This window comes from Halichoerus grypus, chromosome 7 (genome assembly GCF_964656455.1).
Source record: "Halichoerus grypus chromosome 7, mHalGry1.hap1.1, whole genome shotgun sequence".
In the NCBI taxonomy this organism is placed as follows: Eukaryota; Metazoa; Chordata; class Mammalia; order Carnivora; family Phocidae; genus Halichoerus; species Halichoerus grypus.
In genome coordinates, this window is record NC_135718.1 from 146,040,819 (window position 1) to 146,065,155 (window position 24,337).

General features: G+C 38.8%; 1 protein-coding gene and 1 pseudogene across 3 annotated transcripts in view; one reads left to right on the plus strand and one right to left on the minus strand.

Moving 5' to 3' along the window:
- TAF1A (TATA-box binding protein associated factor, RNA polymerase I subunit A) overlaps positions 1-24,337 on the minus strand; it is a 37,233-nt gene that overhangs the window by 3,008 nt on the left and 9,888 nt on the right. For all 3 annotated transcript variants that reach the window (XM_036097622.2, XM_078078390.1, XM_036097621.2), the window contains 6 exons: positions 17,801-17,914; positions 12,305-12,503; positions 7,523-7,653; positions 6,241-6,399; positions 3,035-3,101; positions 2,030-2,153 (listed from right to left, as the gene is read on the minus strand). In XM_036097622.2, the coding sequence (XP_035953515.2) occupies positions 2,030-2,153; positions 3,035-3,101; positions 6,241-6,399; positions 7,523-7,653; positions 12,305-12,503; positions 17,801-17,914 (794 nt within the window). The remainder of the gene's footprint in view (positions 1-2,029; positions 2,154-3,034; positions 3,102-6,240; positions 6,400-7,522; positions 7,654-12,304; positions 12,504-17,800; positions 17,915-24,337) is intronic.
- Positions 71-551, plus strand: LOC118539229 (small ribosomal subunit protein uS17 pseudogene; annotated as a pseudogene).

Sequence of the window (24,337 nt, forward strand, 5' to 3'; positions counted from 1 at the left end):
GAGGTGGACCTATACTGCCAGAATTTGAACTGAAGAAGAGTCTGTGGAGTCCCTTTTCAGGCAGCCGGGAAGATGGCGGACATTCAGACTGAGGCTGTCTACCAAAGCAGCCAACCATCTCTCAAAATGAGAAGAGGGTCCTGCTTGGAGGAACAGGCAAGGAGAAGCTCCTGCAATACTAAAAAAACATCGGTCTGGGCTTCAAGATGCCCAAGGAGGCGACTGAGGGCACCTATACTGATAAGAAATGCCCCTTTACTGGTAACGTCTCCATCCGCGGGCAGATTCTGTCTAGTGTGGTGACCAACCAAGATGAAGTTGCACAGGACCACTGTCATCTGCTGAGACTACCTCCACTACATCCAAAAGTACAACTGCTTCAAGAAACGCCACAAGAACATGTCCGTGCACCTGTCCCCCCTGCTTCAGGGATGTCCAGATCGGTGACATGGTCACAGTGGGCAAGTACCAGTCCTCGAGCAAGACTGTGCTTCAACATGCTCCAAGTCACAAAGGCCACTGGCACCAAGAAGCAATCCCAGAAATTCTGAGACATCTGTCCACACCCCCCCCCCCCCCGCCAAATAGTTATTTTCCCAGTCGGGAAAAAAAAAGTCTGTGGCAAGATGACAAGGAAGATGTTCTAATTTCTGAGTGTGACCATCCATGGTATAGCACATGCATGAAAGCAAATCCTTTTTGGTTCTTTGATTTCTGCTTTCCATTTCATTAAACAGCCAGTTCGGTACACACAGCAGTTAACAGCACACACCCTGAACTCAAAATCCTGGATCTGAATCTCAGATCTTCCATTTATTATCTATGTGATCCTGGGCAAGTTCCTTAACCTCTCTGAGCCTCAATCTCTGTGAAGCTATTAACAGTCCCCATCTCACAGCATCGTTATTAGATTAAACAGGCCCAGGAGTATAGTGGTCTCATATAAAGCTCTTTGCATGTTGTCTGGTACTTAGTAAAAGTTCAATAAATGTCAGCTATGATGATTATCACTTAAAAATTACTTTAAAACCTTACTTCATATGCTACAAAGAATTACTACTCAAATTAAGATGCCATTATTATACAAATACGTGAACACACAGGTTTGACAGTTGAACCCAGACAATGCTAAGTGTTTGTCAATAATTTAATTGAGCAAATACTTATTAGCATCCATGTGTCCCTGTGGCAGAACTTCTAGAGGTTTAAAAAACTGAATAGCACATTGCTCTGCCTTCATGAATCTTGCAGTTAGTTGGGGTTTATATGCTGCTGTAGATGTGGAAAGTAGTTTATAGTTATCACACCAAAACCATTTTATAATCAGCCCTCTTCCATCTCCAAGGTCAAGTCAGATCTGAAGCCTGACACAAGTTCCCATCAATGATGAAGCTTCTAACCAATTAAGATGGATAGGATAAATAAATGAAACTTAACTTTGTCACAAAGTTAATCCCTTCCTCTCACAAAGTAAAAATGACCAGGACCACTCCTGCTGTCACTCGAAATGTGGCACTAACGATATCATGATCACAGGTATAATTTCAGATATCCAGCTCACAACGGACTTAACAAATATTTGCTATGATGATCTTATGAGGCCCTCAAAGCCCCACTGAAAATTACTGAAAAACAGCTGGAAGAAAAGCTGCTTCCTATGTGATCTTACAAGATGATGACACACAGATTATCAAGAGCTCTACAAAGAGTCTAGTGAAGAGTGGGAATGCCATTATTTCCAACTTGAAAATGTACAACTTCCCGAATACTGCAGTGGTAAGGCACAGTACTTATTCTGACAGCATAAAAAATCTTAATAGAATTTTTGCATGTTTTACTTGGGACTGTATTTTCTTGCTTCTGATGTACTCAGAATAGCTGAAGACACAGTTCAAGAAATCAAAAAAAAAAAAAAAAAAAAAAAAAACATAAGCAAAGAACTTTGTTTAAACACTGAGAGATATCAGCTAAAATACTGGGAAATTTTACTGATGCTGATCCAGTAATAAACACTGTGTCTTTTACTTACCCCACTAAAGTCTGTCTCAGATATTTTCCCAAATATTTCCAAGCAGTTATATTTTTAGTGCATCCAGCAAAATCTAAGACTCCAAATAATACCTCCAACCCCAGTTTATGGTGGTCTTCTTTTTCTGCAATGGGCACAACAATTAGAGCTTACACAAAGTACTGAAGTACACAAGGCTAAAAATATATATATTCTATTGATAAAATACTACTGAGTTGTAAGCCTTCTAGTTTGGTTAACAGTTGAAAATAACTCATTATGCTTATACTCTCCTGTGATAAATCTGTCCTGGCTAATGAAGTCAGAGTGGTGGGTCTGATTTCTTTCTTTTTTTTTTTTTTAAGATTTTATTTATTTATTTGACAGAGAGAGACACAGCGAGAAAGGGAACACAAGAAGAGGGAGTGGCAGAGGGAGAAGCAGGCTTCCCGCTGAGCAGGGAGCCTGATGCGGGGCTCGATCCCAGGACCCCAGGATCACGACCTGAGCCGAAGTGGCTCAGTCATTACCCGTCTGCCTTCGGTGGGTCTGATTTCTAAATGGGCTACATTCTACTGAGACAGGACATTATTTAAAGAACCTGCTCTCTCTTCTAACATGAGAGGACTGACGCAGCCCTAGTACCTACTGGACTTAAGCTGACTTCCTTCTATGAAGAACTATGTTCTTTTCTATACCGAGCTGAAATGCAATAGAGATTAAAACGAGGTGAATTATACAAATTGAAGCCATTTCGCTTGTGCTACTACCTAATATTCTATAGCAGAGGTCAGCAAACTTTTCCTATGAAGGGACACATAGTAAATAGTTAAGCTTTGTGAGCCATATGGTCTTTGTCACAACTACACAACTCTGCTGTTGTAGCGCAAAAGCCACAGACAACACAAAAATGCTCCAAGAGAACTTGATTTATAAAAACAGGGGAGGAGTGGACTTGGCCATTGGCCATAGTTTGCTAGTCTATAGCTTGTCTGCACAAAGAGATACAAAACAAAAACTATTTACCTGATTTCCTCAGTAACCTATGGAATTCTAACATCAGTTTATGAGATGGTACAATCTGATACAAAATCTGGAAGAAAAAATAATCTTGTAATTTTTATACATTTCAAAGGCATTTCTCAAATTTAATTTTCCTTTTTTTTTAAAGATTTTATTTATTTATTTGACAGAGAGATAGACAGCGAGAGAGGGAACACAAGCAGGGGGAGTGGGAGAGGGAGAAGCAGGCTTCCCGCGGAGCAGGGAGCCCGATGCGGGGCTTGATCCCAGGACCCTGGGATCATGATCTGAGCCGAAGGCAGATGCTTAACGACTGAGCCACCCAGGCGCCCCTAATTTTACTTTCAAAAATAAAGTTCTTACTGTCTAATAATCCCTCAGTAAATGAATCAAGGATTTATTTTTTTTTTTTTTTTTTTTTTTTTTTTTTTTTTTTTTTTTAAGATTTTATTTATTTATTTGACAGAGAGAGATAGCGAGAGCGGGAACACAAGCAGGGGGAGTGGGAGAGGGAGAAGCAGGCTTCCCGCCGAGCAGGGAGCCCGATGTGGGACTCGATCCCAAGACCCTGGGATCATGACCTGAGCCGAAGGCAGACGCTTAACGACTGAGCCACCCAGGCGCCCTGAATCAAGGATTTAAAAGATACTTTACTTTCATCCAGTTACAATTTGGGTATAGAAAGGTGTTCTATGTAAAGCTTACTTTAAAAAATCCCTGTTAGGGGTGCCTATGGCTCAGTTGGTTAAGTGTCTGCCTTCGGCTGGGGTCAGGATCTCAGGGACCTGGGATGGAGCCGCAAGTCAGGCTCCATGCTCAGTGGGGAGTCTGCTTCTCCCTCTCCCTCTCTGATCTCTCTTGCTCTCTCAAATAAATAAATAAAATCTTTAAAAAAAAATCCCTGTTAATAACAAGATAGGGGGGAGGGGAGGAGAAATAGATAAGAACTTTTTATTTACTCCTTATATATTTTTATATTGTTTACCACACTTAAAAACTTAATTTCTTTTCAGAAGCCAGGAAAAAAAAAAGCATCAAAATCACACACAAAAAAAGACAATAAATATTTACTGATCACAAATATTTATATAAATCAAAAAGCCCAAAAGGGCAGGGGTGGCTATTTTGGAAGATTGTGTTCAGGGACACAGTACAGTAAGAGTACTCAAGAAAATATTTTTACCATTTTACCATTTTACACACTAGGGAGAAATTAAAGGTTTTTAATTCCTTCTTACTCATTTAAGAATAAGAAAGACTATTTTTATGAATATGTAAAACATAGGATTTAAAGTAAAATTATATTTTTCATTTCAATATACTTCACATTAGAAATCAATTTATTCTGTCTGCTCGCTGGGGTCCTTTTGACCTTACACTGAAATTATTTCCTACAAAATGAAAAGTAAATTTTATTAATTACTCTTAGTAGTTTTAATAGTTTTTTTAAGTGGAGATCAATCACAATCAATATACCAATATCAGAGTATTTTTAAAACTTGGTTCCTATGAAATCACATTTGTCTTATGATTTAGGGAATTCTGCAAATGGCTCAATTCACTTAGGTTTTTAAAAACTTTTTATTGAAATACATGTAATAGAAATGTATACAAATCATGAGTGTGCCGTTCAACACATTCTTACAAAGTTATATGCACTCATATATTCAGCACCCAGATCAAAAGTTAGAACGTTATCAGAACCGTAGTAGTCTTTAGTTCGTTTTGGAGAATTCTTAGCCATTAACTCTTCAAATACTAGTTTTGTTTGTTTACCTGCTTTTGCCCTGTTCTCTCTCCTCTCCCTGGAATTCCAATCACAAGTATGTCGGACCTTAACCGAGTCCTCTGTATACCCTTTCATCCTTTCTGCTTTCTGTGCTTTAGCCTATTTTCTATACAGTTCATTAACCTTCTTCTGCTATGTTCAATCAGCTATCAAACCCATCTATTGAGTTCTTAATTTCAAACATTGCATTTTTCAACAGGAAAACAGAATTTCCCTAAATCCATTTTGTCTTGAACATAATTAAGTGTTCAACATAGTTATTTTCTGTTACTTTTTTTTAAGATTTTATTTTTAATTCATCTCTACACCAACATGGGGCTTGAACACACAACCCTGAAGTCAACAGTTGCATGCTCTACCGACTGAGTCAGCCAGGGGCCCCTGTTACATTTTTTAAAGTATTTTCAAAAATACCATTAGTGATTGACAATCTAAGTGAAGTCACCAACTTGCTTTTGATATAACTATCCTTAATATTTTGTTGTACAAATGGATAAAAAGAAATCTTGAATAAAATACCAACTTTAAAAATACTTTGCATTGAAATAAAGCCTGTTGAAAACTTTAAAATGTACAGTTTCCACATATCAAGTTTTGATAGTGTCAATTTTGATAAACACCTAAGTATAGATTAGAGTTAATGGACTTTTTTTTTTAAGATTTTACTTTTAAGAAATCTCTACACCCAATGTGGGGCTCGAACTCACAACTCCAAGATCAAGAGTCGCACACTCCACCAACTGAGCCAGCCAGGTGCCCCAGCGAATGTACTTTTTAAAAGAAGATTAATAGATAAGAATTTTTCTTGGGGCCCTGGTCAGCTAAGCGTCTGACTCCTGATTTCGGCTCAGTCATGATCTCAGGGTCGTGAGATCGAGCCCCGCATCAGGCTCCACACAGGGAGAGATCCTCTCTCTCCCCACCCCCACCTCTCTAAATAAATAAATATCTAAAAAAAAAAATTTTAATGCATTCAAGTGTATACTTAAAATAAGTGTTTTACTATATGTAAATTAAATTTCAATAAAGCTGATTTTCAAAAAATATCAAAGCAGAACTTTCCCACAGGGTGGGATTTCCAAAATACTGATCCTCTGCCCTCAGCCTAACTTGGGCAAGGTGGTGGGGGAATGGCAGTGGAGGGTCACCCAGAGCCTGCAACCTTGTATGTCCACCTCAGGGCACACACAGTCATTTGCTATGACTGCTAGAATTTGAAGTTGGAATGGATGACCTAAGGATGTTTCAAAATTTACTTTTTTTTTTTTTTTAGTAATCTCTACACCCAATACAGGGCTTGAACTCATGACCCTGAGATCAAGAGTTGCATGCTCCACCAACTGAGCTGGCCAGACGCCCCTAAGAATGTTTTAAAGTAGATCCCCAACCTGGTTCAAGCATTGAAGTAAACATTTTATACCTTAAGCACACTTATCAGTTTCTCTCTCGGTGCCTTCTCTCTCTTTAGAAAGTTGTATAAGTAAATATGAGCATTTGGATTTGATGGGAACTTTTCATCATAGGCATAATTGGTGAGTACCTCTCGGGCTCCATCTTGATCCCCATAGAATTCCAACATCTATATAAAATAAGTCATAATGTCTTAGCTAAATTCTGTAGGATAGCTGTATGAAAGATAATGCACAACTTAACTCTGTTGATGGGTACAAAAATTCATTAAAATGACAAATAGCACTTACTGTAATGCCAGTTTTCGCTTTCACCAGCATATGTCACAACTCTATGGAACACAGATCACTTACAACAAAGGCCTATGTGGGTTCCCATTTCTTCCTTATCACATATTTGTTACTGAAAAATGCAGCACCTTCAAACTAGGAGCTATTCCTATAAGAAACGAAGTCCTCAAGAAGGGCATACTAACAAAGGAAAGAGACCATATGAAGCAACTAACCTCAGTGCCCGACACAACTTCAGCCACAAAAGGGGTACATGGGAACCAGAATTCCTTTCCTTTCATTCCCACCCATACGTGGGAATTCCCAGATTCACTGGCATGTGGTTTCAGAGATTATCTTTTGACAACATAATGATCATGTTAGCATCCAGGAAACTTTCAAAAAGCTAATTATTTTGAAGATTTATTCCTAGTGCCCATGCCAAGGCTCCCTGTCCTTTCACACTGATCTGAGATGAGCTGGCACGGCACCCTAATGAACTTCCTAAATGCCATTAGTCTTCATCCCACGTACTGTGACCCACTTTCAGATTTTTGTCCCCTGGTCTTCTCTATCCCCACCAAATTGTAAGATATCTCTCTTCTTTTCTTCTAAGATCAGTAAGAATAATATAGAATTAACATTTACAAACTATATTGATATTTATTTTATAAATATTTGACCATGACACGTTATCCAGTGGTGAAGAAAAAAAAACAGTAACATTTACAGTGTATTAGTAAAATAAAAATTACTCAGACCAAAAAGACATATTCTCTCTTTTCAATTTTTAAAAAAAATTGTATTTATTTATTTTAAGATTTTATCTTAAGTAATCTCTATACCCAACGCGGGGCTCAAACTCACAACCCGGAGATCAAGAGTTGCATGCTCCACTGACTGAGCCAGCCAGGCACCCCTCTTTTTTTAAAACAATTTTCTCCATTTAGTTGCCTTCTGATCAATAAAGATAAGGCTTATAACAAAATGGAACTAATAAAACTTTATGAGAAGGCTACTTGCCTCTACATAACTCTTCACAAAAGGGTCCCAAACTCCAGGAGTCTGAATCAATGCACAAAGGTTTACAGATGTCTTCCAGCTGTGGTTGAGCATATTCTGGGATGCTGTGTTGTAAGCATAATCATCTTCATCTGTCCAAAGATAAAAGATTCTTAAAAGTCATTCAGTATTGAGGACTTTGCTAATAGTAATAGCAATCAACAAACTATCCACAAGAAAAGTTCAGGCCCTGATGGCTTTGACAGTAAATTCTAACAAAGAATTTTAAAGAATAATTTATATTTAAATTATTTATTATTATTAAATATTAAAAATTTAAAGAATAATACTAATTCTTCACAAACTCTCCGTGCCCCCCACCCCCCACACAAGACAGAATGGGAGGAAGTGCACACATGGGGAACTTTAAGAATGAATCTAGGTGGTAGCTACATGGATATTTGTTTTAAATTATTGATTTTATCACACATTTGTTTTACACACTTTTTCTGCATGTTGTATTTCACAATCTTAAAGGTCTAAAAAGAAAGTCAGTCCTTCAAAAAAGACAGCTAATAGAAACAAAATACTTTTTGTTTTTGACCACTTTTGGGGCAAAAAAACCCAGCTCTCCCCTCACCCCAAAAGGCACTGGTATTCTCTTTCCAGAGGACCAGCTAAATAAATATCAATATGGACTTGGAAATGAGGTGATAAAGGGAAAGTAGGTAAGAAACTATATAGAAAGAAATTTTAAAAGAAAAAAAAGCAAACCTGAGTCAGAATAAATTGAGTGTGAATCTGCCATGGAAGGGGGTTTCCACTCAGCAAGTACATCAAACCCAACCAGGACAGGCCACAGCAACTGAGACAAATCCCAAGCCAACACTGAGCATACAATGCACGTGTTATGTTCTCATGAGTTTGGTTATCAGAACTAGTTCTAACCTTTTTTTTCTTATTAAACAGACATTCAAGGTTAAAGATCATCTAAAGAGCTCCACATATTACCCCATCTTTATCTCTTCTTGCTGCAGAACAGAATGTCAGCTGCAGAAAGGTACTGAATCATCTACCCAGTGTAAACGCCAGGTTCCAACTGCTTTAATCATCAATGTTTGCTTGAGTTCTACCCAATCAGGTGTAAGAAAAAGGTAAATATTGACTTTAAAACTCATTTAATCAATATCAACAAACCTTTTTAATTTATTTTTATTTATTTTTTTAAAGATTTTATTTATTTGTCAGAGAGAGAGAGAGCACAAGTAGGGGGAGTGGCAGGCAGAGGGAGAAGCAGACTCCCTGCTGAGCAAGGAGCCCAATGCAGGACTCAATCCCAGCACTCTGGGATCATGACCTGAGCTGAAGGCAGATGCTTAACCGACTGAGCCACCCAGGCGTCCGTCAACAAGCCTTTTTTAAAAGAAATATTATACCAGGCACTATGGCAAGACTAACAAAAGACATAAGAGAGGTATGTGACCTCAGAAGACCAATTGTCTAGAAGAAGAGATACAACATAAAATGGACATGAAAAAACTTAGGACAATTGAAAAGCAAGTGATAAAGAGCTGAACGATATAGGCTGAACATGCAGCTAACATATAAGGGTTGTGGCATGGGAATGACCCGTCTAATGAGTCTTGCAGGGCAGATGGCATTCTAGATGGGGGGGGGCAAGCTTATCATGATGAAGACAGTATTTCTGAAGTGTCCTGGGAGAGATCCTACTCAGAAAGAGGGAAAGGAATTTTAGGATTAGTGAACCTCCATGCCCATGAGACAAAGGAAATACTACTTCCCACATCAGGATAATAAGGAATCACTGCTTATACTTATGAGCCAATATATGCAGGGACTGAGATTTGGATGGGGGATGAGAAAATTAAAAGGGTTAATCCTAGAGAAGCTATGGAGAAAAACTATACAAGGTAAGGAAGATGCAGAGAATCAAACAAGAATCTGTGGGGAGGAGAGGATACCACCACCACTGGAAGTAAGAGAGGGAATTGGGAAGTAAGGACACACAGCCAATTCCTGGTGTGGTCAATCAAGAAGACTATCTGTTCTGATCTTTGTACAGAAATAAAACAATTTTACCTTGCCCTATTCTCTAAACATATTATTCTGATGAATAATATTATAAAACAGGGGCGCCTGGCTGGCTCAGTCAGAAGAGCATGCAACTCTTGATCTCAGGGTCGTGGGTTCAAGCCCCACATTGAGTGTAGAGATTACTTAAAAATAAATAAATAAACGTCTTAAAAAAATTAGAAAACAAACTAAACTCCATTCTAAACACACAGGAAGAAATACTTATTATAGGCAATAATGTCCACTGAAAAAAATTTGTAACCCTTCTTAAAAATATTTTAAAAAGCAATAAATCTAAGATGGTCATGGACTTAATTTACGAATCATCTAATTTATGTCTGAAAAGTTTGATAAAAACAGAAATATTACAAAAGATGATCAAAAAGTTTACATCAATAGAAATGTCTGCTCTTTGAAGTATCTAGGAAGAACCGGACTTGGAAGTAGGGGAATGAGGTTACTCCTTAAGATTCAGAGTGTCTCTTGCCCACTATTACCACTGTTGTTCAACATAGTACTAGAAGTCCTAGCCTCAGCAATCAGACAACAAAAGGAAATAAAAGGCATCTGAATCAGCAAAGAAGTCAAACTCTCACTCTTGGCAGATGACATGACAGTCTATGTGGAAAACCCAAAAGACTCCACCCCAAATTGCGAGAACTCATACAGGAATTCAGGCAAGTGGCAGGATATAAAATCAATGCATAGAAATCAGTTGCATTTCTATACACGAACAATGAGACAGATGAAAGCAAAATTAAGGAGTTGATCCCATTTACAATTGCACCAAAAACTGTAAAATACTTAGGAATAAACCTAACCAAAGAGGCAAAGGATCTATACTCTGAAAACTATAGAACATTCATGAAAGAAGTTGAGGAAGACACAAAGAAATGGAAAAACGTTCCATGCTCATGGATTGGAAGAACAAATATTGTGAAGATGTCAATGCTACCTAGAGCAATCTACACATTCAATGCAATCCCCATCAAAATACCATCCACTTTTTTCAAAGAAAGGGAACAAATAATCCTAAAATTTGTATGGAACCAGAAAAGACCCCGAATAGCCAGAGGAATGTTGAAAAAGAAGGCAAAGCTGGCGGCATCACAATTCCAGACTTCAAGCTCTATTACAAAGCTGTCATCATCAAGACAGTACGGTACTGGCACAAAAACAGACACATAGATCAATGGAACAGAATAGAGAGCCCAGAAATGGACGCTCAACTCTACGGTCAACTAATCTTTGACAAAGCAGGAAGAATGTCCAATGGAAAAAAGACAGTCTCTTCAACAAATGGTGTTGGGAAAATTGGATAGCCACATGCAGAAGAATGAAACTAGACCATTTCCTTACACCACGCACAAAAATAGACTCCAAATGGATGAAAGACCTAAATGTGAGACAGGAGTCCATCAAAATCTTGGAGGAGAACACAGCCAGCAACCTCTGTGACCTCGGCCGCAGCAACTTCTTGCCAGACATGTCTCCAAAGGCAAGGGAAGCAAGGGCAAAAATGAACTATTGGGCCTTCATCAGATAAAAAGCTTTTGCACAGCAAAGGGCTAGTATCCAAAATCTATAAAGAATTTATCAAACTCAACACCCAAAGAACAAATAATCCAATCAAGAAATGGGCAGAAGACATGAACAGACATTTTTCCAAAGAAGACATCCAGATGGCCAAAAGACACATGAAAAAGTGCTCAACATCGCTCGGCATCAGGGAAATCCAAATCAAAACCTCAATGAGATACCACCTCACACCAGTCAGAATGGCTAAAATTAACAAGTCAGGAAATGACAGATGTTGGCGGGGATGCGGAGAAAGGGGAACCCTCCTACACTGTTGGTGGGAATGCAAGCTGGTGCAGCCACTCTGGAAAACAGTATGGAGGTTCCTCAAGAAGTTGAAAATAGAGCTACCCTATGACCCAGCAATTGCACTACTGGGTATTTACCCCAAAGATACAAATGTAGGGATCCGAAGGGGCACCTGCTCCCCAATGTTTATAGCAGCAATGTCCACAATAACCAAACTGTGGAAAGAGCCCAGATGTCCATCGACAGATGAATGGATAAAGAAGATGTGGTCTAGGGCGCCTGGGTGGCTCAGTCGTTAAGCGTCTGCCTTCGGCTCAGGTCATGATCCCAGGGTCCTGGGATCGAGTCCCACATCGGGCTCCCTGCTCAGCGGGAAGCCTGCTTCTCCCTCTCCCACTCCCCCTGCTTGTGTTCCCTCTCTAGCTGTCTCTCTGTTGAAAAATAAAATCTTTAAAAAAAAAAAAAAAAGAAGATGTGGTCTATATATACAATGGAATATTACTCAGCCAACAAAAAAATGAAATCTCACCATTTGCAATGACGTGGATAGAACTAGAGGATATTATGCTAAGCGAAATAAGTCAATCAGAGAAAGACAATTATCATACGATCTCAGTCATATGGAATTTAAGAAACAAAACAGAGGATAATAGGGGAAGGAAGGGAAAAATAAAACAAGATGAAATCACAGAGGGAGACAAACCAAAAGAGACTCTTAATCATAGGAAACAAACTGAGGGTTGCTGGAGGGGATGGCGGTGAGGGGATGGGGTAACTGGATGATATACTATATGTTAATTAATTGAATTTAAGTTAAAAAAAAGATCTTGACCGTCCCTGTGATTCAGTCTCATCGACACAAGTACAGTCCTCCTCACTCACCAAGCGCAGACAATTCCATCTTCTTTTTAGACCAAGTATAATACTGCAAAAGCCCTTTATAGGCCTGAATAAGGTTGATTAACACTTCCTGGGAAGAGGATTTTTCACCATATCTCCATGTCTCTGCATGACTGAGATTTCTGTTTGCATCTTCAAGCATTCCATGATGCAGAAGGTATAATGCATGTTGTAAGGAGATCTGCAACAATAAGAAAAAGCCCAGACAAATAGGTCATTAGATATCCATTAATCCAAAAACTCAGTGAATATATACGCTGGGCTAAGACCTTAGTAGGGCACAGATGATGTAACAACATTGTCTCTGTCATCAAAAATGTCAATTTAGCAAAGGAAAGATACATGAAATAATTAGCATTATGTAAATGAGCTAAATTATATAAACTCAATGCAACAAATGGGCTTTCAAGACAGATAGTCCTGGTTCAGATGCTACCTAAAGCTACAGAAAGCTGAGTATGTTACTTGCCCTTTGTGAGTCTTATGGGCTATATGGAACAATTATTAACCCCTCAGAAGGCTGTTATGAGGATTAAATGAGATAATATTTGCATACCACCTAGTGCCTACTTTGGCCCAGAGCAGGTGATCAGTGTATTATTTTATACATGTCATATAAGCCCAGAGAAAACATCTTAAGAAGGAGTACTAAAGAATGGCATTGGTTCAGATGGAAAAGTGAATGCCTGATACAGAAGCCGTAAGAAAAAATACACAAAGAATGAGCATCCCAAGTAGGGAGGACTAAGGAGGGGAATAATGGGAAGTACAGTTAATCATGTGAGTAGAGTCAGAGTTCAAGGCCTTCATCACAAACTATCACAACAATTTTTCAACTGGTCTCTCCAGTCCTACCCCCACTACAGTCCACCTTCCATGTGGCTGCCAAAGATATCTCATTTGTGTAAAACCCCTCAATGGGTCCCACTGTCTACAGAATAAAATCTAAGTTCCTTGGGGATGGCACAGAGGGCCCGGCCGACTTCCCCTGGCTTCTACCCAAGTAACTTTTAGATGAAAAGCACTGGATACAGGGCTATCAAACTCTCATCAACCCTGCCATTCCTGTCCACCCTTTCCCCTAATACGCCCAGTGAACACCCACTCGCTTTTGCAGACTCATCTGAAGCATCACTTCTTTCCCTGACTCCCCTACTCATTTACTCCCAACACTCTCCGATTCCAGAGAGCTGACCATTCCCCTCCTTTGCCTTCTCACTGTATCTGGCGTTTCTACTCTGGTACCCGTAATAATGTATGTTCCTGTCTCCCTCTATGGCAAGGTCTATGTCTAGCACATTATCTGGAAAATAGCAGTAAGTGGTTTTTAATTATCAACAAGAAATGTTTTACTGCCTATCTTAATTATTACCCTCAGACTCTGGAGTGTGAAATAAGATTTCTTTCAGGTTTCTTCACTTCAGCTGAATAGATTCAATGGGCTTAAAAGAACCCAAACAATAATTTAGTTAAAATTCGACCTTCCCTCCCCAATCAAATGGCTACCCAGTTTCTTCTTGAAAGAAGAGAAGGGAGCACACACTGAGACAGGACACTCCTTTTTCCAACTGTTCAGTTGGAAAGTTCTTCCTTACGCAGAACCATAAGCTGCTTCCATTTAAATTTCACTCATAGTAGACCTGGGCTACCAGAGAATAAGATCCTAAGAGAGCACCTGGCACATAAATAGAAACTGAGAAAATTTTTTCTAATAAGAATCCTAAACTGGGGCAAATCTTTTTTTTTTCAAAATAAGAAAGCAGTGAGAATGTAAAAGAATGCAAAGTTAAACGTAGAGTTATCTTTGTACATTTTATATTTACTTATATATACATTTTTATCATTTTATATGTATAAAACATTACCCAACAATTCTACTCCTAGGTATATACTGAAAGGAATTCAAAACAGGGACTCAAACAGATACTTGTAGACCAATGTTCACTGTGGCATTATTCAAAACAGCCAAAAGGTGGAAACAACCCAACAACAGATGCGTAAACAAAATGTGATAGGTACATACCACAGAATACTAATGAGTCATAAAAAGCCATAAAAAGTTCTAATACATGCCACGATATAAATGTATCTTGAAAACATTATAAGTGAAATAAGCTAGACACAATGGATCTTAATACCATGGGACTCCACCTACATAAAATATCTAGAATAGGTAAATTCATAGAACAGAGAATAGATTAGGTTACCAGGGGCTGGGAAGATGGAATGGGGAGTAATTGCTTAATGGGTAAAGAGCTTAAATTTGGGATGATGAAAAAGTTTTGGAAATGCTGGTGATGGTTGCACAACACTGTGAATGTTATTAATGCCACTGAATTGTACACTTACACTGGTTAAAATAACGTATTTTATGTTATATATATTTTTTACCACGACAAAAAAATTAGAAAAAAGGAAAAATCAAAACAGGGGCGCCTGGGTGGCTCAGTCGTTAAGCGTCTGCCTTCAGCTCAGGTCATGATCCCAGGGTCCTGGGATCGAGCCCTACATCGGGCTCCCTGCTCTGTGGGAAGCCTGCTTCTCCCTCTCCCACTCCCCCTGCTTGTGTTCCCTCTCTCGCTGTGTCTCTATCTGTCAAATAAATAAATAAAATCTTTAAAAACAAAACAAAAAAAGAACCACAGAGTAAATATTTTAGTTTTGCAGGCCATATGGTCTCTGTCACAACTACTCAACTCTGTCATCTGTTACGCTGAAAGCAGCAGCTGTGACAATGAAATGAATGGGTGTGGCTGTGTTTCAATAACTTTATTTAGAGATATTGAAAAAAAATTAAAAAGCAAAGCATTTAAAAACTTATTGAAAAACTCCTCTTTCAGTCAAATATATACCACAGAGAGGGAGATACCTAACATTCTGGAAACATCTCAATGTTTTTGGATGAGACTTTAATAAAAAAACACCTGGAGAGGGGCGCCTGGGTGGCTTAGTCGTTAAGCATCTGCCTTCGGCTCAGGTCATGGTCCCAGGGTCCTGGGATCGAGCCCTACATCGGGCTCCCTGCTCAGTGGGAAGCCTGCTTCTTCCTCTCCCACTCCCCCTGCTTGTGTTCCCTCTCTCGCTGTCTCTCTCTCTCTCTCTCTATCAAACAAACAAATAAACAAATAAATAAATAAATAAAACACCTGGAGAGGAAGTTCCACCTACACATTAGGAATATTAATACATTTTTACGAATGGATTAGAGAGTTAATATTGCTAAAATGTCCATACTACCCAAAGCCATCTATAAAGTCAATGTAATCCTGTCAACATTCCAGTGGCATTTTTCACAAAAACAGAAAAAAACAATCCTAAAATTTGTATGGAACCACAAAAGACCCCAAATAGCCAAAGCCATCCTGAGAAAGAACAAAACTGGAGGCATCACACTTCCTGATTCAAACTATATTATAAAGCTATAGTAATTAAAGCAGTATGGTGCTGGCATAAAAACAGACACATAGATCAATGGAACAGAATCAAAAGCCCAGAAATAAAACCACACATCTATGGTCAACTTAACATTTGACTAGGAAGCCAAGAATATTCAAGAGAGAAAAAACAGTCTCTTCAATAAAAGGTGCTGGGAAAATTGGATATTCTCAAAATAATGAAATTGGTCCTCTATCTTATATTACTCACAAAAACTAACCCAAAATGAATTAAAGACTTAAATGTTAAGACATGAAACCATAAAACTCCAAGAAGAAAACATAGGAAAAAGGTCCTTGACATTGGTCTTGGCAATGATTTTTTTAATATGACACCAAAAGCACAAGCAACAAAAGCAAAAATCAACAAATGGGACGATATTAACCTAAAAGGCTTCTGTATAGCAAGAGAAACAATCAACAAAATGAAAAGGTAGTCTATGGAATGGGGGAAAATATTTGCAAGTCAGATATCTGATATGGGATTAATATCCAAAATAAATAAAGAACTCATACAATTCCATAGCAAAAAAACCCAGGAGTACCTGGCTGGCTCAGTCATTGGAGCATGCAACTCTTGATCTCAGGGTTGTGAGTTTGAGGCCCACGCTGGGTGTAGAGATTACTTAAATAAATAAAACTAAAAAATATGTATTTTTTAAAACATCCAATTACAAAAATGGTCAGAAGACATGAATAGACATTTCTCCAAAGACACACAATTGGCCAACAAGTACATAAAAAGGTGTTCCACATCACCAGCCATTAGAGAAATGCAAATCAAAAACAGAATGAGCGACCATCTCGCATTTATCAGAATGGCTATTATCAAAACAAGAGATAACAAATGCTGGCTAAGATGTGGAGAAAATGGAACCGTGTACCCTGTTGATGAGAATATAAATACAGCCACTATGGCAAAAAACTAAAAGGAGAACTACATATGACCCAGCAATTCCACTCCTGGGTCTACATCCAAAGGAAATGAAGTCACTATCTTAGAGATTTCTATACTCCCACGTTCACTGCAGCATTATTCACAATATCCAAGACTTGGAAACAGCTATGTGTCCATCTAATGGATGAATACATAAAATGTCATATATGTCTACATATACACATATGTACAATGGAAAGATTATTCAATAATAAAAAAATAAGGAAATCCTGCCATTTTGGTTAATACGGATGGACTCTGAGGGCATTATGTTAAGTGAAATAAGTCAGAGAAAGACAAATATTGTATGATCTCACCACTTACCTGTGGAATCTAAAACCATCAAACTCAGAGAGAGTAGAATGGTGGCTGAGGGGTGGAGGAAATGGGGATGTAGGTCAAAGGGCACAAACTTTCAGTGAGAAGATGAGTAAGTTCCAGGGATCCGATGTACAGGATGGTAACCATAATCAGTAACACTGGATTGGATACTTGAAAGTTGCTATGAGAGTAGAGCTTTAATGTTCTCACTATAGCAACAACAACAAAGCGGTACTATGTGAGGTGAAGGATGTGTTAACTAACCTTATGTGGTAAACATTTCACAATATATACATGGATCAAATCATCACACTGTATGCCTTAAACTCACACAATGTTATATGTTGATTATTATCTTAATAAGGCTGGGGAAAAAACCCATTTTCACATATTCAAATTCCCAATTTGTTTTAGCTCTTTCCTTTTTCCCCAAAAGCACCAATTCCTAGAGAATGACTTAAGCAAATGACTGAAATGACTTAAGCAAAAATGTTAGAATTTGGCCCATCATCATAAAGAAGCACAAGGGCCATCACTCGAGGACTGGTTTTGGCAGCCAGAGATATACAAAGAGAGGGTATTTTGTCTCAGAGAACAAGGGAGGTAGCAGGAAATGGAGAAGCAAATGGTTTTCACAACACAACTTCCTTTCAGCCTCTTTTATCTATCCAGGTGTCCCACCCTTTTCCATACCTTTTACGTTATTACCTACCTTATTACTGAGACAAACAATTTCTTTAAAAAATGAACACTGCAAATGTAAATTCACAAAACCTGCATTCTCACCTTTAAGTAATTCATGACACCAATATTTTTCATCCTGTCAGCAAAGGTATTGAAAGTCTCCACATTGCTTTTGGGATGATAAAACAGAATTTCACTTCCGAGCTTCCAAATAATCTGTCAAAACAGAAATTACTAATAAAAATGTAAAACCCTGGGGCGCCTGGGTGGCTCAGTTGTTAAGCATCTGCCTTCGGCTCAAGTCATGATCCCAGGGTCCTGGGATCGAGCCCCGCATCGGGCTCCCTGCTCAGCAGGAAGCCTGCTTCTCCCTCTCCCGCTCCCCCTGCTTGTGTTCCCTCTCTCGCTGTGTCTCTATCTGTCAAATAAATAAATAAAATCTTTAAAAAAAAAAAAAAATGTAAAACCCTTGCCTTAAGAAATTTCTAAGAATGCTATTTTTTTTCTTACAACCTGTAATTCATTTTCCTAGATACCACCACTGTCAACATTTTGTGTTTCTCATTTCACCCAGTAAAACTAAATATTACAACATATGCGATAAAGTTTTTTCCATCCATTAAATGAAAATACCAGATGGCTGTACTAGTGCCATGTTAAAGTTTGTAGTACAAAGAAGGTAGGAAGTTAAGATCCGTACTGAAGATAGAATTTTTAATTAGTATACAGGCAAATATATTAAAGTCAGAAAACTTGGTTTCTATTAACACTGGCTTCTTCACTGTTCTTGTCTAATCTTTATTATCCACAAAATGACAGCAATGGACTAGATGTTTCCTGAGATCCATCAAGCTCAATAACTCTTAACTATATTTAATCTGTATTTAGAACTCCAACTTAAAATTTGTTTTCAACTACAGTCAAATTTTAATATATTTTCTCCCCAGAGCACCAAAACTTTGGTGACAGAACTTGGAGCCTTTCTTTTTCATGGGACTGAACCTATTTCTCTCACCCCAATTTAAAGTATTTCATTTTTTTAAAGATTTTATTTATTTATTTGACAGAGAGAGAGAAAATGAGAGAGCACAAGCAGAGGGAGGGGCAGAGGCAGAGGGAGAAGCAGGCTCCCTGCTGAGCAGGGAGCCCGATGCAGAGCTCATCTCAAGACCCTGGGATCATGACCTGAGCCGAAGGCAGATGCTTAACCAACTGAGCCACCAAGGTGTCCCAAGAATCTATATTTTCAAAAAGCCCTAGCTAATTCAAAAAGAGGCAGACAGGGGCACCTGGGTGGCTCAGTTGGTTAAGTGGCTGACTTCGGCTCAGGTCGTGGTCTCGGGGTCCTAGGATGGAGCCCCCTGTCGGACTCCACACTCAGTGGGGAGTCTGCTTCTCCCTCTCCCTCTGCCCCGACCCCCATTTGTGCTCTCTCCCTCTTTCTCTCTCTCAAATAAATAAATAAAATCTCTAAAAAAGAGGCAGACAAGTGTCTGAAAACCAATGATTCAAATCCTTCATTTTACAAATTTTGAACAGAAAGAACATATAACTTGTCCAGTGTTTTATAGATGCACATAGCTTTGTCCATAAACTAAATTTTCAACCAATAGTTAAATATTCTTCACTCAGATTTTTTTTTTTTGGCTCTACTAAATATCAAATGGTACAATGCTTATTCATGTGAAGTTATTTATGGATAAACTGTATTTTACTGAACAAATATAAAAGTATATGCCAGGCCCTGTTCTAGATCCCTCCCCTCATGAAATTTACATGCTATTATAGAGAGACAGACAATAACCAAGAAACAGAATAATTAAATTGCAAGTATCATGGGAAAAGAATGGACCAGGCAAAGGGGATCAGGAGTGACAGCTGGAAAGCGAAGGGGGGTGGTATGGAGTTGCAATTTTAAACAGTCACCGTAGGCCTCAATGAAAATGAGACTTAGTGGATAACCACAGTGATATCTGAAGAAAGATCTTTCCAAGTAAGGCAAAGGCTATCAAGCAAAAGTACATATGGCCCATTCAAGCAAGAACAAAGAGCTAGTGAGGTTGGAGGAAAAAACCAAAACAAGTATCTGAGTAATAGAAAATGAGGTTAGAGAGGTCAAATGGGGAAAGGGAGTGAGCAGACCACACAGAACTTGCAGGCAATCATAAGGACGTTGGCTGTTACCCTGAGTGAAATGGGAAGTCATTACAGCTTTCAGCACAGAAGTAACGTGATCTGACTTGTGTTTTAAAAGGATCATGCTGCATCCTTAGTCACTGGGGAAATACAAATCAAAACCACAATGAGATACCACTCCATAACCACTAGAACAGCTACAATCAGAAAGACAGACAATAACAAAAGTTGACAAGGATGTGGAAAAATCGGAACCCTCACAGATTGCTGGTGGGAATGTAATAGGGTGCAGCCACTTTGGAAAACAATCTGGTAGTTCCTTAAGAGGTTAAATACAGTTACCATATGACCCAGCCCTCCACTCCTAGGTACATACCCAAGAGAAATTTCAACAAACATCCCTAACAAAAACACGTACATGAATGTTCATAGCAGCATTATTCATAATAACCAAAAAGGGCAAACAACCCAATGTGTAACAACTGAGGTAGTGATACATAAAATGTGATGAAATATTACTTTGCAATAAAAAGGAATGAAGTACTCGGGCACCTGGGTGGCTCAGTCAGTTGAGCCTCCTACCCCTGGTTTCTGCTCAGGTCATGACCTCAGGGTCATGAAGTTGAGCCATGCATTGGGCTCTGTGCTCAGTACGGAGTCTGCTTGTCTCTCTTCTTCCCCCCTTTGCCCCTCCCCCTTGCACACACATGTGCTCTCTCGCTCTCTCAGAAATAAATTTAAAAAAAAAAGGAATGAAGTACTAATACATACTGCAATAAGGCTAAACTTGAAAACATTATGTGTGGAGGAAAGAAGTCATGCACAAAGGCCATATATGATAAAATTCACTTATATAGAATATCCGTAATAGAAAGTAGATTAGTGGTTGCCAGGGGCTGGGGAGTGGGGTGAGAAGGGGTGGAACAGCAAGTGACTTTAAGTGGGCACAAGGCTGTTTTGGGGGCGGGGGAGCAAAAATGTTTGAAATTTAGATTGTGGTAATGGCTGCACATCTCTGTGCATATGTGCAAAAATACTGAATTGTACAATTTAAATATGTGAACTGTACGGTGTGTTAATTATAAAACTATTTTTTTTTTTTTTTTTTTTTTTTTTTAAAGATTTTATTTATTTATTTGAGACAGAGAGAATGAGAGAGAGAGCACATGAGAAGGGGGAGGGTCAGAGGGAGAAGCAGGCTCCCTGCCGAGCAGGGAGCCCGATGCGGGACTCGATCCAGGGACTCCAGGATCATGACCTGAGCCGAAGGCAGTCGCTTAACCAACTGAGCCACCCAGGCACCCTAAAACTATTTTTTTAAAGGATCACCCTGGTCACTATGTTGAAAAGAGACTAGGGGTGCAGGAGGGCAAACAGTCATCTAAGTGAGGGGACAGTGGCTTGGATCAACATGCAGCAATGCAGGTGGTAAGAGGTGTTCAGACTGAATTTTTTTTTTTTTAAGATTTATTTGAGAGAGAAGCGAGAGAGAGAGTGTGTGCATGAGTTGGGGGGGGCAGAGGGAAAGGGACAAGCCAAGCAGGGAGCCCAACGTGTGGCTCAATCCCAGATCCCCAGGATCATGACGTGAGCCGAAGTCAGATGCTTAACTGACCAAACCAGCCAGGCGCCCCTCAGACTGATTTTCGAATGTAGAGCCAAAAGGAATTTTTCATGACACGGGTTATGAAAGAAAGAGAACTTCAGAGTCTGGCCCCAGGGATTAGATAATAAAATAACCGTCACCTCGATTATAAAGATACTAGCTGGGCTTGAAAAAAGATATTAGAGAAAGATATTAGAGAAACCCTTTCTGGAGAAATAAAAGAACTAAAATCTAACCAAGTCGAAATCAAAAAGTCTATTAATGAGGTGCAATCAAAAATGGAGGCTCTAACTGCTAGGATAAATGAGGCAGAAGAGAGAATCAGTGATATAGAAGACCAAATGATGGAAAATAAAGAAGCTGAGAAAAAGAGAGATAAACAACTACTGGATCATGAGGGCAGAATTCGAGAGATAAGCAATACGATAAGACGAAACAATATTAGAATAATTGGGATCCCAGAAGAAGAAGAAAGAGAGAGAGGGGCAGAAGGTATATTGGAGCAAATTATAGCAGAGAACTTCCCTAATTTGGGGAAGGAAACAGGCATCAAAATCCAGGAGGCACAGAGAACCCATCTCAAAATCAATAAAAATAGGTCAACACCCCAACATCTAACAGTAAAACTTACAAGTCTCAGAGACAAAGAGAAAATCCTGAAAGCAGCTCAGGAGAAGAGATCTGTAACCTACAACGGGAGAAACATTAGATTGGCAACAGACCTATCCACAGAGACCTGGCAGGCCAGAAAGGATTGGCAGGATATATTCAGAGCACTAAATGAGAAAAATATGCAGCCAAGAACACTATATCCAGCTACTCTGTCACTGAAAATAGAAGGAGAGATAAAAACCTTCCAGAACAAACAAAAACTAAAGGAATTTGCAAACACGAAACCAGCCCTACAAGAAATATTGAAAGGGGTCCTCTAAGCAAAGAGAGGGCCTAAAAGTAACATAGACCAGAAAGGAACACAGACAATATACAGCAACAGTCACCCTACAGGCAATACAATGGCACTAAATTCCTATCTTTCAATAGTTACCCTGAATGTAAATGGGCTAAATGCCCCAATCAAAAGACACAGGCTATCAGATTGGATTAAAAAACAAGACCCATCGATATGCTGTCTGCAAGAGACTCATTTTAGACCCAAAGACAACCCCAGACTGAAAGTGAGGGGGTGGAAAACCATTTACCATGCTAATGGACACCAAAAGAAAGCTGAGGTGGCAATCCTTGTATCAGACAAATTAGATTTTAAACCAAAGACTGTAATAAGAGATGAGGAAGGACACTATATCCTACTTAAAGGGTCTATCCAACAAGAAGATCTAACAATTGTAAGTATTTATGCCCCTAACATGGGAGCAGCCAATTATAAAAGCCAATTAATAACAAAATCAAAGAAATATAGACAACAATACAGTAACAGTGGGGGACTTTAACACCCCCCTCACTGAAATGGACAGATCATCTAAGCAAAAGATCAATAAGGAAATAAAGACTTTAAATGACACACTGGACTAAATGGACTTCACAGATATATTCAGAACATTCCATCCCAAAGCAACAGAATACACATTCTTCTCTAGTGCCCATGGAACATTCTCCAGAATAGATCACATCCTAGCTCACAAATCAGGTCTCAACCGGTACCAAAAGACTGGGATCATTCCCTGCATATTTTCGGACCACAGTGCTTTGAAACTAGAACTCAATCACAAGAGGAAAGTCGGAAAGAACTCAAATACATGGAGGCTAAAGAGCATCCTACTAAAGAATGAATGGGTCAACCAGGGAATTAAAGAAGAATTCAAAAAATTCATGGAAACCAATGAAAATGAAAACCCAACTGTTCAAAATCTTTGGGATGCAGCAAAGGCTGTGCTAAGAAGAAAGTATATAGCAATACAAGCCATTCTCAAGAAACAAGAAAGGTCTCAAATACTACACCTAAAGGAGCTGGAGAAAAAACAGCAAATAAAGCCTAAACCCAGCAGGAGAAGAGAAATAATAAAGATCAGAGCAGAAATCAATGAAATAGAAACCAAAAGAACAGTAGAACAGATCAACGAAACTAGGAGCTGGTTCTTTGAAAGAATTAATAAGATTGATAAACCCCTGGCCAGACTTACTAAAAAGAAAAGAGAAATGATCCAAATAAATAAAATCATGAATGAAAGAGGAGCGATCAACCAACACCAAAGAAATACAAATAATTATAAGAACATATTATGAGCAACTATATGCCAGCAAATTCAATAATCTGGAAAAAATGGATGCATTCCTAGAGATGTATCAAGTACCAAAACTGAACCAGGAAGAAAGAGAAAACCTGAACAGACATATAACCACTAAGGAAATTGAAGCAGTCATCAAAAATCTCCCAACAAAGAAGACCGCAGGGCCAGATGGCTTCCCAGAGGAATTCTACCAAACATTTAAAGAAGAATTAATACCTATTCTTCTGAAACTGCTCCAAAAAACAGAAATGGAAAGAAAACTTCCCAACTCATTTTATGAGGCCACCATTCCCTTGATCCCAAAACCAAAGACCCCATCAAAAAGGAGAATTACAGACCAATATCCCTGATGAACATGGATGCAAAAATTCTCACCAAAATACTAGCCAACAGGATCCAACAGTACATTAAAAGGATTATTCACCACGACCAAGTGGGCTTTATCCCTGGGCTGCAAGGTTGGTTCAACATCTGCAAATTAATCAATGTGATACATTAATAAAATAAAGAACAAGAACCATATGATCCTCTCAATAGATGCACAAAAAGCATTTGAAAAAGTACAGCATCCTTCCTTGATTAAAACCCTTCAGAGTATAGTGATAGAGGGTACGTACCTCAATATCATAAAAGCCATCTATGAAAAACCCA